Source organism: Dermacentor silvarum, chromosome 11 (genome assembly GCF_013339745.2).
Source record: "Dermacentor silvarum isolate Dsil-2018 chromosome 11, BIME_Dsil_1.4, whole genome shotgun sequence".
NCBI lineage: Eukaryota > Metazoa > Arthropoda > Arachnida > Ixodida > Ixodidae > Dermacentor > Dermacentor silvarum.
Window position 1 is genome coordinate 80,349,493 of NC_051164.1, and position 15,316 is coordinate 80,364,808.

General features: G+C 45.9%; 1 protein-coding gene across 1 annotated transcript in view; it reads left to right on the plus strand.

Moving 5' to 3' along the window:
- The window catches only part of LOC119433952 (alpha-N-acetylglucosaminidase-like), a 52,907-nt gene that overhangs the window by 36,336 nt on the left and 1,255 nt on the right, over positions 1 to 15,316 (plus strand). Inside the window, exons 18-22 of the mRNA XM_037701243.2 lie at positions 216 to 320; positions 1,408 to 1,528; positions 12,651 to 12,713; positions 12,805 to 12,848; positions 13,135 to 13,292. Coding sequence (XP_037557171.1) covers positions 216 to 320; positions 1,408 to 1,528; positions 12,651 to 12,713; positions 12,805 to 12,848; positions 13,135 to 13,292 — 491 coding nt within the window. The remainder of the gene's footprint in view (positions 1 to 215; positions 321 to 1,407; positions 1,529 to 12,650; positions 12,714 to 12,804; positions 12,849 to 13,134; positions 13,293 to 15,316) is intronic.

A 15,316-nucleotide genomic window follows, 5' to 3' on the forward strand; every position in this document is an offset into this window, starting at 1 on the left:
CCTATTTCTGTGTGTGCTGTACGTTGATGTTGACAGAAGACTAATTTCCTGACGTGAGAGAACTGCTGGGTATGTCGCGCTTATGATTAATGATAGTTAGCCTGAATATTGTTAATTGCTATTGAAACCGCAAGGGAAACTGTTTTCACTAGTACAGTTATAGTGAGTTTTGAGAGAAGTAGGCTATATTTCACGGTGAATGGTATACATTGCAGGTACGATCTCGTTGATGTGACACGCCAGTCTCTCCAGCTGCTTATTGACAACATTTACGTGGAAGTTAGAAGCTGCTTTTGGAAGAAAACGAAGAGTGCTTTTGGGTAAGTGTGACGACTGAATAACCGAAACGTGCTTGATGGAACAGCCCAGCCGGTTCATTTAGAGATATGCTTGCTGCTTAGTTATGGAGACAGTAAACAGGTTAAGCCCATATCCTCACATATTATGCTACAGTTTTACACTTATTGATGTTGTATGCTGCGAATTTACTCAATTATACAGCGACTGATTTTACGCCTCTTTAATGCTATGTTACATATGCCGTACGTAATTCATTGGCTTATCGACTACTAATCACCACATGCATGGCGCGGTTTGACTAAATCTGGCACTTGCACCACGGAGCACCTCACCTCATCATCATATCCTGCTAAAACAGTAAAACTCAAATAATTAATATTTATTTCTCAGTAGCAATGTATGAAATTTATTTGAATCAAGTTACTATTTTATGTCATGACCCAGGAACTGCGCTTTGGTCAACAAAGTCCACAAGTAAACTTTCGTATAGCAACGTAGTACAAAGGCCAAATAGAACTTTCGCATCTGGGGACAAAAATGGACGTTGAGAGAAAAAGTGAGAAAGAGAGAGAGAGAGAGAGCAAAGTGTTTCATAAGAGGACAAGCGAAGATGTTGGTCGGAGGAGCGTGTCTTGGACCTTCTATACCCCACACTGGGGTAAAAGGAAAGGGTTAAAAACGTATAGGAGCATGCGAAGTGATGATGAAATAATACAATGAGACAAGCACCTGCGGTCCGATCTGTCCGATTTGACCAGTGCGTCTGACAACTGCACATAAAGACAACTGCTATGTTTACACATAACTGCATGAAATCGTGTATGTACGTACATAAATGCATAGTTTCAAATCGCACAGCCTAAAGAAATCATTGGCAGACATCACAACACCAAATCGCAGCCGTTTGTCCATGCCGGTTTCACATATATAGTCTAAAAAGACATAGGCACCTTGGGAGTCATAAGCCTAAAATATTCGCTTTTCCGTACGGGCACCAAGACATGCGACTTTTACGTGTTATGATTTGACTACTTTCATTTTATCAATGCATGGGAATGGCTTTCAACGTAGTAACTTACTAACCAGAATTACTTATTTTTTTTTCAGGAGGCTAGCTGTGCTCATGACAGAGCTGTTTAATGACCTCGAAACTTTGCTGGCGTCTGATCCGCACTTCCTTCTTGGAACGTGGCTACGTGATGCACGAAGTTGGGGAATGACAGAACAGGTACCTTTATTTATTTTTTGTTTGTTTCACGTTTTATCGTAGACAGATATAGGCGCTGGCGAATGCTTGTACCTTGCTGTTGTACCGGTCACATCAACCAAAGCTTGCGCGCTTATTTCTGTCACAAGTGAAACGAAAAAAAAATTGCTGGCTGTCCCTAAATCGAGAATAGATGTAATCATGAAATGGCTACCGGCAAACCGCTGCGCACCGCAGCACGCCATACTGTGCACTGATCCATATGGACGCTGCCCAGCGAGAAGAAGAAAACCGGCTGGCGGCGGCACGACAGGCAGCGAAAGACGCCAGGGAGACAGAGCGCACTGCCCAGCTAGAAGAAGAGAGGAAAGCGCCTGAAGCAGGCGCCACGCAGCGTGGCGCCATCTCTCGAGGCGATGCAAAACCCACGCCGTGGAACTCACGGACTGCTGGCGCTCAAAAGAGCACAGGCAACCCTGTCTCAGCGTCAAAAGATTACAATCAAGTGTATGGTGGCCTGTATCTGCCTTTTGAACGTCGCTTCTGGAAATGACAAAAAAAAAAAGCGTACTAGAAGTTACAGCTTCAGTGATATTGTGAACGAACTTAAGGAAGAACTCGGAAGCAATATTTTTTGTAACTTGTTTGGGCAGTAACTAGCGTAAGTAATGCGGTCCTGTACAAAGGGTTGGGGGCCAGAGACCGCAGTTTCTTAACTTTTGACTGGTTGCCCGAATGATCTCGTTTTGTTCTCGTAACGATGCCCAGATGTTCTCGCTTGAGTGCCCGGAGAACGGCTCTGGCTTTTGGCTCAAGGTCAGCTGAATGTCGCCGTCAACGGTAGCTAGAAGCATTTCACGATTTAAAAAAGTTGTCGCAGTTTCACCTGAAAGGCGAAGCATCAATTGCGATAGCAAATTTGTAGAGAGCTATATGGAGTAATGATATTAGCTTTATCAGCTGTATAAACTTGGACATGCAGCAGCACCGAAAACACGCAGAACTGTTGTCGACGCCGTCGGCGTTTTGCCCGCGTTCGCTCAAAATGCGTGCGGCGTTGGTGACTGTTGCCGGAGGCACTTGGTGCCGCAGCTAAACGTCTCCTCCCTTCCCTCCCCCTCCCCCCTCCCCCATGGCCTCTCGCGCGTCGGAAGAAGGCGCGTTTGCTCTACATATATGGTGATTGTAAAGGAGGAAAGAGACGCCTACTTCTGCAGCCCTTAAGCGAGCACGGCGCAGAACGCGCGTTTGTTCTCCGCCGTGCGTTCACTCCCCCTGAGAGCGCGCGCCCCTCGCGCCCTTTCACTCGCACATACAGTGTTCGGCGACGATTTCATCTCCATTGACGTCATACGGAACCTCACGGCGACGGCGACGCCGACGGCAGAAATCTGCTTTTGAGTGTCCATATAATTGCTATCGCAATAATAATACGCTTGGACTGTTCTTGCTTCTTTGAGGCCAGTATAATAAAGGGGACAGTATGAAGAGTGGTAGAACGAGGAATGTCGCGAGAGCCAACGTTTGGATAAGGGGTCTTGCCTTGTGACATTCCTTGTTCTGCCCTCTTCATTACTTGAAGTCTCCATCTTCCCGCGAACTTCTCTATTGTTTAAAGCGACATTAGCTATTTTATGTTAGCACTGACAGCGCAGGCTGTCAGTGCCTTGAATTTGGATCCGTATATCAAATCGTTTGCTTTTACCTTCAACACAAGGTAATCAAGTCAGGCACGAACGGGAGAATCGCCATCCACCCGACTTTATTGTATAGCACGAAACTGCAAAGGGCATCGCAAAACGTCTGCGGCATTCCGTAGAAATGGTTTGCCAATGAATGAGACGAGTCGACGTTACCGTTGCGATTAACGAGAATAACTTGTCTCTTTGGACATGGCTGGAACGGTGGGGCCAAGGTGACCGTAAGGATTCGGGTCGCTAAGGGGCTTTTCGTCTCGAAACAAGGCTGAAATTACAGAGTGCATGGCTTCACATCGGAGCGAAATGAACAGTGCTCGTCTTTGTTTCACACATTTCTAAGCACGGTGGCTTGTGTGTTGCATTAAATTGGTGTATACCGTGTGTCCCAGATAACATGAGCCAGGCTGTTCAAGGGAAAAAAATAGAATAAAAAAAAACGGCAGATCCCACACCCTGTGGGAATCGATGTCATGCAAAGCAGTCTGCGGGGAGCCTACCAAGTTAACGAAACGACCATGAGAGCACCAAGACGTAGGCGGCTTTTTCATGAACTACATGACACGCATGTCATGACATTAATGTCATGAGTCCCCGGAGTCCCTTTTGCCACACCTAAGAGACCTTAGGGCGAAAGCCTTAGTCAAACTCGTGACTATGACTCCGACCATCATCCTTTAGTGTTTTCTTTACTTAGTGCCCACGTCCGAACCAATTCCAGTGATTTTTGAGTGTTAATATTTTTTCGCTCAGTCATTGTCATTTTACTGAGTCATGCTCAAGACTATGACTTCTACCAGCATCCTTTAGTGTTTCCTCCCTTAGTACCCACGGACGGACCCATTTCAGTGGTTTTTGAGTGCTATACTTTTTTCGCTGATTTATTGCCATTTTTGCTGAGTCATGCTCATGACTATGAATTCTACCACGATCCTTTAGTGTTTACTTCTCTTAGTACCCTCGTCAGAACCCATTTCAGTGGCTTTTGAGTGTTAATCATTTTTCGCTGAATCATTGTCGTTTTTGCTGAGTCATGCTCATGGCCATGATTTCTACCATAATCATTCAGTGTTTTCTTCACTTATTGTCCATGTCCGAACCAATTCCAGTGATTTCTGAGTGTTATTCTTTTTCGCCGAGTCATTGTTATGACCTACATGACACGCAAGTCATGACACTGTCATCACCTATCATTTATGTTCGTCATACACTTCTGTCACACTATACCAACTTTGGTACCTACCAACTTAACGACATGACATGATATTCATGTCATGACATATCATTTATGTTCGTCATATACTCTTGTCATGGTATGCCAATTTTTCGTTCATACCAAGTTAACGAAACGACCACGAGAGCACAAAGTCGTAGGCAGCTAGATAGATAGATAGATACTGTCAAAGTAGCATATGTTCGCCAAGAAAAGCTTCGCATTTAAAAGATGCGGTACAAGCTACAACTATACGATTTACGGTGTATGGTTGGCAGACGTTTGACAAGCGAACGCTGCAAGTCGTATCTTGCACCGTGCTCAAAAAAAAAAAAAATTTTTATCCGCGTTGAAGAGCTTGGATAACGTTAGCTGGCACACCCTTTATACATCAAGCTCAATGCAAGGGATCTTGTCGTTGACATGCGAAGCACGCTTAATTGGCCTTTTTATCGCGTCCTCGTTTTCATTTTACTCGACGCCGTAAATGATAGGCAGAACAGACGCTCGCGCTTCAACAGATGATCCCACGGCGAAAAACGTATTTCGCGTTGGACACTTTCTTGAAACCACACAGGAGTAAATATACGTTGCTGTATATACACTGCCGTAGTAGGGATGCTTTATACTCACGCACGCTCAAGCGCTAGGCATGTAGGCGCACGTATTGGGGCCCACTATGCAGTAGTAAAGATCAAGATATTTTATGCCGTAGTAGGGAGCCTACACGCAAGCGCTGTTTTAAAACAGCACTTGCATGTAGGTTCCCTATGCCGTAGGCGCACCTAGCGCCATCTGGCCAATATTGTGGAGTCGAGCATGCCCTTCTCGTTTATTGTTGCATGATCGCATCGTCTGCAAAATGAACGTGTACGTTCGCTTACATTATAAGAACTTTCAGGTTAGGTTATATGTTAGGCTAATATATTACCAGGGTCCTGATATTACATTGCAGTTGCTAATCGATGTCCCTTTGGGAGAACGTTTGCTACGGCAAGCAATATGGAACATAGAGCCCAGAAATGTAATGAATTAATATATTAGGTTAAAAACAATACTGTCTCACTGAACATCTTGATCAGCGTTGCAGCACTGTCCAACTCTCACAAGATTTGAAGATATATTGTGACAAACTTCCCCTAGATCCCCCGAGCGATTATGGAGGTATTGTATGCTATAGATAGTCCTCTGGTGCGGCTGCAATTGATAAAGCACTCAAACAATGAGAACATCCCTTCGTTGAGGTATTCTTGGTTGTGTCCTAGGGAATGGTTGATGAGTTGTTTCTCGCAGTTCGTTATTGTTCATTTTTCTGTCAACTATGGGAACTGTGTTTTATGTCCGGAGTGTCTTCATTGGTGACATTAGATGCCTTTATCTGAGTGTAGCTTACGATACGTTTCATTCACACATTATGGGTCGACGCAGTGAAGAGACTTGCTTTGATTCGGAATTTTCGATGAGTGAGTCATAGTGCGTCTCTCGGATATGCGAGCTGCGAGCAGTCAGCTTGAAAAAAAAAAAAACCGCATATCCACGGGGTGAATGATGATGAGTGGGCGAAGCTCCGGAGGGAATCATCGGTAAACCGTGAATCTTCCGTGTAATTCGCCCAGTCTCGCCGCACTAAATCGAACGATTGACTTCCACCAATGACACGCGCCATATGTGACGTCATTCCTATTTTATAAAAATAAACAGCGTCCTTCATTATAATTGCACCATCTCCCGCTTAAGGGGACGCTAGCACAAACGCGTTAGAAACGTGCAGTACTCTCTAGTAAGGGGGAGAGGCCACAGCGTCTTACGCAGCCGTTTACACATGCCGGAACGTGCACCGCGTTTGCCGACGCCATCACATGACTGCTGAGAGAGTATAACCCCCGTATTCATAAACGCTCCTCGACTTGAACTTGAGTTGCCACCGCCTTCAACGCGTTTCGAACGCGCTGCCCAAGGCAGTGGCAAGTCAAGTTCAAGTCGAGGAGCGTTTATGAATACGGCGGTAAGGCGGAGAGGCCACAGCGTCTCACACCAGCTTCTTACACGGGCCGTAACGCGCTAGCACAAACGCGTTAGAAACGCGCAGTCTTTCGTTAATGTTGGGTATTTATTGTCATCGTGGTGCGTGTGTCCATGTGCGCTTCGTGGCGTAGTGGTTAGCGCCGCGCGTTCGGAAGTGAGGGGTCCCTGGTTCGATTCCGCGCTACGGACACAACTTTCGGAATTTTTTCTTCTCATAAAAGTAGACGTGGCTACCTACTACGACGACTACTACTACATACTACAGAGGAGGTACAGACCCACACCCTAAGGAGCTTCGCCCCTAAAAAAGAATCGTCGGCCCTTCCCCTCCGTGAAGATGGTTAACCATCGAAGCTGAAACGTTCGGCCCCGGTGTTTATCACTGGGTTAATCCCGAAGGTTCATTAAAGTATTTCTCAATTATGTGGTTAAACAGACGTTCGGCTGCGACGGAGAGAACGACGTCACTAACGGTATGCCTGCAGTCCGCCGTTCTCGCTTGCGTTAGATGTCTCGAGTTTGCTCGGCGGCGTGGTTAGCAGCATTCGCCCGCCATTGCTGCTTGCGATTCTTCGAAATCAAATTGCTTCAAAATTAAATCTGTCCGTTAAGTAAGATAATGAATGGCTCATACCCCCTTAAGCAATGGCTCATACCCCCGAAAACGCGGCCTCCCCATTGCGACGACAGAAGAGAAGTGAAATTCTGCGCTGGAATGATGAGCGGCAACGCAGCCAGCTGTGGAAGACGACGGCGACGAACCCGGGAGCAGTAGCACGAGCGCGTGCCAAGCACGAGCACGAGAAAACCTGCTGAAGGCGGCACGACAGGCAGCGAAAGACGCCAGGGAGACAGAACGCACTACCCATCTAGAAAAAGCGAAGTGCCCGAAGGAGGCGCCACGCAGCGTGGCGCCATCTCTCGAGACGACGCAAAACCCACGCCGCGGAACTCACGGACTGCTGGCGGTCAAAAGAACACAGGCAACCCTGTATAAGCGCCAAAAGATGACAATCAAGTGTATGGTGCCCTGTACCTGCCCTTTGAACGTCGCTTTTGGAAATGACAAATAAATCTTCAGCGTACTAGAAGTTTCAGCTTCAGTGATATTGTGAACTAACTAAAGGAAGAACTCGGAAGCAATATTTTTGTAATTTGTTTAGGCAGTAACTAGCGTATGTAATGCGTTCCTGTAAAGAGGGTTGAGGGCCAGAGACCGCATTTTCTTAAATTTTGACTGGTTGCCCGGATGTTCTCGTTTGAGTGCCCCGATAACGGCTGTGGCTTTTGGCTCAAGGCCAGCTGAAGGTCGCCGTCAACGGGAGCTAAAAACATTTCACGAGTTAAATAATAAGCTTGGACTGTTCTTGCTTCTTTGAGGCCAGTATATTAAAGGGGACAGTATGAAGAGTGGTAGCACGATGAATGTCGCGAGAGCCAGCGTTTGGATAAGGGGTCTTGCCGTGTGACATTTTTTTGTTCTGCCCTGTTCATTACTCCATCTTCAGTCTCCATCTTCCCGCGAACTTCTCTATTGTTTAAAGCGACATCAGCTATTTTATATTAGCACTGACATCGCAAGCTGCTGCACGGGACTTTCAGTGCCTTGAATTTCTGCTATTGGATCCGTATATCAAATCGTTTGCTTTTACCTTCAACACAAGGTTCCCTTTTGTGCCTGACTTGAGTCAGGCACAAAAGGGAGAATCGCCATCCACCCGACTTTATTGTATAGCATGAAACTGCAAAGGGCATCGCAAAACGTCTGCGGCATTCCGTAGAAATGGTTTGCCAATTAATGAGACGAGTCGACGTTACCGTTGCGATTAACGAGAATAACTTGTCTCTTTGGACATGGCTGGAACGGTGGGGCCAAGGTGACCGTAAGGATTCGGGTCGCTAAGGGGCTTTTCGTCTCGAAACAAGGCTGAAATTACAGAGTGCATGGCTTCACATCGGAGCGAAATGAACAGTGCTCGTCCTTGTTTCACACACTTCTAAGCACGGTGGCTTGTGTGTTGCATTAAATTGGTGTACACCGTGTGTCCCAGATAACATGAGCCAGGCTGTTCAAGGGAAAAAAATAGATTAGGAAAAGACGCGGGACAAGCTACAACTATACTCGCGGACAACTTTCTGTGGCAATGAAGGAAAGCTGCGGAGGCAAAGCGCGCAGAAGCGAGAGCGCTTCTGAAAAGAGTCCCTCGTTTTAATCCACGTTGGTTTAGGCTGGGGAAGAGAAAACATAAACAGCTTATTAACAACAGTTAAATAAGACAGAACACACCACTGAGCGTAAAAGTTTACTTATTTTGCGGCTTTTACCTTCCGCGTCTGGGGAAACGCGAAACCGTCGCACGTAAAAGCTGCGTCGATTCAGCGTCCGTTCCGAGCAACCAAAAGCACTGTCAAACGCTGCCGGACTACTTGGCGCGCTAACACATGTGCGAGAATCCACGCGCCCGTAGCTTTCCCTTCATTGCCACAGAAAGTTGTCCGCGAGTATACAAGATTTACGGTGTATGGTTGCCAGAGGTCTGACAAGCGAACGCTCTAAGTCTTAAACTCGTATCTTGTCCGCGTTGAAGAGCTTGGATAACGTTAGCTGGCACACCCTTTATACCTCATGCTCAATGCAGAAGAAGTTGTCGTTGACATGCGAAACACGTTTAATTGGCGTCTTTTAATCGCGTCCTTGTTTGCATTTTGCTCTACGCCATAAATGATAGGCAGAACAGACGCTCGCGCTTCAACAGATGCTCCCACGGCGAAAAAGGCATTTCGCGTTGGACAGTTTCTTGAAAACACACAGGAGTAAATATACATTGCCGTAGTAAGGATCCTTTATACTCACGCACGTCAAGCGCTAGGCATGTAGGCACGCGTATTGGGGCCCATTATGCTGAAGATCAAGGGGTTTTATTCCGTAGGCGCACGTAGCGCCATCTTCTTTTTTTTCTTTCTTGGGTTTTTACGTGCCAAAACCAGTTCTGATTATGAGGCACGCCGTAGTGGAGGGCTCCGGATAAATTTTGACCACCTGGGGTTCTTTAACGTGCACTACAACGCAACCACACGGGCGTTTTTGCATTTCGCCTCCGTCGAAATGCGGCCGCCTCGGCCGGGATTCGAACCCGCGATCTCGTGCTCAGATAGCGCCATCTGGCCATTATTGTTGAGTCGAGCATGCCCTTCTAGTTTATTGTTGCATGATCGCATCGTCTGCAAACTGAACGAGTACGTTCACTTACATTATAAGAGCTTTGGGCTTAGGTTATATATTAGGCTAATTTAATATCAGGGTCCCGATATTACATTGCAGTCGCTTATCGATGTCCCTTTGGGAGAACGTTTGCTACGACAAGCAATATGGAACATAGAGCCCAGAAATGTAATGAAATAATATATTAGGTTAAAAACAATACAGTCGCACTAAACATCTTGATCAGTGCTGCAGCACTGTCCAACTCTCACAAGATTTGAAGAAATGTTTTGACAACCTTCCCCTAGATACCCCAAGCGATTATGGAGGTACTGTATGCTACAGGTAGTCCTCTGGTGCGGCTGGAATTGATTAGGCACGCAAACAATGAGGAGGTCTTTAAGAAACTCGCTGTTTAAACCAATGCTTTTACTTTATAGCAGGTGGTCATTCTAAGTGGAAACATACTTAGTAATGTTTCTGCTACAGGTTGTGCAACTGTCGCATCAGCTGTAGGGATCCTACATGCAACGCCGTTTTAGGGTGGTGACAGCCTTTGTAAGGGCACTTGCCGCCGCCAGCTAAATTGGCGGGTTAATTGTGGCGACAAAAATGGCGAAAGATCAGCCGACGGACCACACTTCCCGCAACCCTTGGTGACGTGAAATTAATTAACTTCTTTTAATAAACGTTGACCTCGGCAGCCAGAGACAAACGGCGCGTCTGAGCGCCGTACACGGCACGTCTACGTTTTAGTTAAACAGATCAGTAAGGACAGTCTTTATTACAGCACACTTCGAAAAGCACCCTTTATATATTATGTACAACTGGAAGGCAACGACAATGCTTAATGCAGTTCACATTCTTGGCGTGAGATAATCCTACCACGAGCACACCATCGTGCCTTATAACTTCTTGCTTTATATGTGTCACACGACATGCAATAGAAAAGTAAGTTTGATGTGTTCAAATAAAAGGAAAAGGCAACTAGTATATTAAAGATGTATGCAGGTTTCTTGTGCACACTGGCGGAAAACTAAATTAAAGAAATTTAGTAGATCACGTGCCAACATGAGTACATCAGAGCGGGACAAAAAAGGCAGAAAGACTGGGGACAAAAATGGCTTCCCACAAAATTTGGCGGTAAAAGCAGTCAAAATTTTGGTGTTGTCACCACCCTAAAACGTCGCTTGCATGTAGGCTCCCCAATCAGCTGGATTGTAATGGGATTGTATACGTACTGAGAACAGTTGTCATTTAGAGCCTCTACAGTTGACCAGACGTGCAGCTGGGAACGGAATTGCATACATGTATCAATGATGTAAATAAGCCTATTTTAACGAAATGTACTGCATGCAAACTTTGTACGCGTATTATTGTGTGTTTAGGTTTGCTTGTTGTTGCTTATAAAAACAGTATTTTCTCAAATATATTCATTTGATTTGAAAATTACGCTATTCGAACCCAATTTTGAGCTTACTAGACCTTCTTGCTATTCTTTTTTTTTTTCTCTCAAAATGTGGCCACTCAACCATAATGCGAATGCCATGTTGTGCATTTAGACGTTTAGTTTTAGAGTGCATAAGTTTATAACCAGCATATTTCCTGTACGGAAAAAGCACTTGCACGCTAGTTATATACGTCGAGAACGTGCCCCAGCGAAAGGGGATGCAGGCTCTCGAACTAGTGCAATACAAAACTCGCGTGACCAAAGTAGCGTGGCACACTGACTCCTCATTTTCGTGGCATGGGCACGCATCTGTGCCTACTTTTTCACCAAGCAGTGATTTTCGAACCTCTTAAGTCGCCGTGAGAGTAAAAGTATTTAAAGATCTCTCACTTCCAGCGGAAACTTCTGGTCTATCTAACCGGTTTTCTCGGTTTGTGTTCCTATATCATTAGCTGTTTATACATTCATTTTTTGCTGTGTTGGATTGCGCATTGCTTATGTTATATAATCAGTATACTGCTATCATTATGCTTGTACTTACATGTGTATTTCAAGATTTAATTATTCCTGCTCATTTATGTGCAACCTTCAACTACCAGATGCTTGATTAATTACTTCTAATATGTCGATTTGCAATGTTTCATAATCACAAACCTAAGGTGATGTGATGTCTTGTTCGTTTACTTCTGTTATGTTGATTTGTATTTTTTCCCGCTATTTTTACCTTAGTTGCAATTGGTATGTTCTACATTTTTGTACATGTACAAACAGGAGGTCCCCCTGACAGTTTTTACTTTGGGACCTCTTCCTTCTGTGTTACTATTAATTTGTAATTGTAATAATATCTAATAATGATTGTTTGATTGATTGATTGATTGATTGAATAGCAGCAGAGGAGGAGATGCTAGAAAGGGTGCAGGCACCGCGAGGAGGAAAGCGCGGATGCGCCGCGGAGCTCAGAGGCGCTCGCTTATTACGTGACGTAACAGGGAGGGGAGTTGCGGAGTAGTGGGAAATGGGGGCGGTGACGTCAGTTGTAGGTGCTCCAGCACATGCCTCACTCGGTGAAGTAACAGAGGCCGAAACAGGAGTGAACACATGTTTATTGAGTTAGTCGTTTAAGTATTCGACTCTGGCGTGACGTCATGTCACTCAGGCCTTGACGCATGCGCTCGTGCCATTCGCTGATACCACACTCGGGATCACGTCACTTCGTTCACCGCGCGGCTCCTCCACACGTGGCGCGATGACGTCCCGCCGGCTGGCCCGCAGAAGTACCACACGCCTTATGATGAAATTTCCTCAGCTGCTGGTGCGCTCATTCGCTGAAGCGTGTGATCGCGCATTGACACAAAACCTGTCACTGACTTTGAAAGCTATGTTTGATGGGCTCTGCGAAATTTATTCTGTTTAGTTTTGAGCAGCGCCGTTCTGACGCATTTGGAGTAACGCAATATACGTTTGAGGCAAAGAATATGCGCCGCTATGATTTCTTGTCTACAGTGCTAGATGCTGACAGTCTTTCTGCGGCAACTATGTTTTTTTTTGTACTGCAGGAATCTGATATATACGAGTACAACGCACGTAACCAGATCACACTTTGGGGCCCGAAAGGCGAGGTGAGACTTATTTGTTTGTTTCGTACTTCGCAAGCATTTTTTTTCCACTGTGGTGAACGTACTCTGGTGAAATGCCACTGTAACGTTTCAGATCCGAGACTATGCTGCCAAGCAGTGGTCAGGGCTTGTGCAAAGGTGAGCGATGTTCAGGAACAATGGTCACATTGGTCCGAGTAGTGTATTTGGGTGTGTCAGGCGCTGCGTGTTTTGGCGAAGGCTGGTTATTTGTATAATGCGATAAAGTATATTTTTGTTGTGCGAATGCATTGTTCGCTGTAGTTGACGTAGGGAAGTGTTTCAGAGGGCCGTCAGACATCCCATAATTAGAAATTTACTTTTAATCTCTTTAGATAATGTTATCTGTAATTATTCTGTTAATGTTAGTCATGCTTTTCACGCGGAATACGATTTCTCCTTGCAGTTACTACATGCCACGCTGGGAGCTGTTCCTGAAATCTCTGTGGCAGAGTCTTGAGGAGCACCGCCCTTTCAACGACACACTGTTTGAAGAGCAGGTTTTTAAGCTCGTTGAAGAGCCTTTCACGTTGAGGCAAGGAGCGTACCCCACATGGCCGCAAGGTAGGATATTTACAATTTGGCTTATCTGCCAGGTAACGTGCAAGCAAGCTGAAGGCAAGCGTTCAGCGCTATAATCTGTTTAATGCGAATGAGTCCTATCCACAAGCAATCCTGTGCATTCTGACCGGGAAAGAGGCATCCTCTTAGGAGGAATCAACACGTCTTGCGATGTTTTTTTCCCTTTTGCGGTCGGTGTCCACAACTGTTCTTTTACATGTTACTCGCAGCAGCTATCTTTCTCGGTTAATTCCATACTTTTTTATCCACTGTCAACACGTAGAAGTTTGCAAGTGCGTTGATACGAACAACACTGTGCCGATCCGGTTAATATTTTACTGCAAACAGTAGTTCCCAGCTGATAATAATGGTCCGATCGGGTTTGGTCAGCCGCTTTCCGCAACCTTTTATAGTTGCTGCAGATGATACTGTGACTTGACCAATTTGCAGATCTTAGGGGCACGCCATAGGTATTTGGCAGCGAAAGTGATACCACTTGTCAGAAAACGCGCAGGTATGCGTGATTTTCCTGTATTGGGCGGAAAAGCCATAGGGTTTCTCAGTAGCGATTTGGCCTGAGTGTTCAGACGAGTGCTGGCAGGTTTGCGCCAGTCAAACTTTTAAAGGCTGTATCTTTTCTTGTCCAATTCAGTGCCCCAGTATCAAGAACACACAAAAAAAGTCACAGGCCTACGCGGCACACGCAGCACAGTCACAGCGTAAGCTGGTGGAGCGGCTCAAGAGTAGCTCCAATTTATGCACCACGCACAACGGGGTCCTAGCGGCAGTTTGTTCGCCTGGTTTTGACGGAAACGACCTGAACTGTCCGCCCGGCGTCGACGGCGAGCTGCGGCTTGTAATGCTCTCTGCACAGCAGTCTGCTGAGCCCGATCAAGCCTTACAACTGCAACTTACATGTCGGGCATGCTGCGTTTGCAGGCATCTTAACTAGATGGCGCCACCATACTGGCGGAGGCTGGGGATCGCGGTTTTTTTTATTGCGCGCCTCGTCTGAATGGCATCTCGTCGTCTGCGCCTGCGCACGATGCGTTTGCAGGCGCCTTAACTAGGTGGCGTCACCATACTGGCGGAGGCTCGGGTCGTCTGCGCCTGCTTTAAAGGGCATTTTGCCGGCGCCCGATAGTAAGCGCTTGCGTGGCTCAGTGGAAGAGTATCAGGCTCCCATGCAGCGGGCGCGGGTTCGATCCCGGCGGGAACCGGGTACTTCTTTCGCATTTCCAGCGATAGCGGTTACGTTCGCCGGACGCTCGTCGGCGGAGGCGGCGGCGGCGGACACCATCGCGAACCGCAACGGCTATTGGAATGAGCGCATAACAGCTTACGCTGTAGCATATGCCGACGATGGCCAAATGAGATTGACATCTACCTGTGTGATTCCAACCTTTCATAGTTTTATGATCATTGTAGTTAATCAGGCAGGGTGTTACAGCTATGCTGCGCAAATCGTTAAAACAATCTGGTTCAGGCTTCGCGGGCGCTACCGATGCAGTTGTGCTCGCTAACCTTTTCGATGGCCAGTTCACACTATTTATCACTGTGAGTACTAACCTAATACGTAACCTTAAAGAATAATTAGCTTTTTATTTAGTCACCGCAATTCAAGGCCTTTAATCCAGAAGTAGAAGAACACATTCAGAAACGTTCGAACTATTTGCTTCCAGTAAACAAAGCAAATATTGTTCAATTGAACACTTTTGCGAGCGCAGAAATGTTGCGCTCACACGACTTGTCACGCTGTACTTGCGCGCTTTCTTTGGAGCCCAAAAAAGGGACGGCGCAGGTGTTCTCACGGAAAGAAATTCATATCGTATTTATGACTCTATATAACTTCTCGATATAATGTTTTTTTTGTTTTAATAAAAGCTTGATATGTTAGCTGAGTATTCGCTGCTTACTAAAGTATATACTGATCTCATGAACTTTTATGAGTCCGACAGGATAGTGAACAATCCTGAATTGGTTGTATTTGGGTAGCCTGCATATATGTTTTTTTTTGTCCTACTACA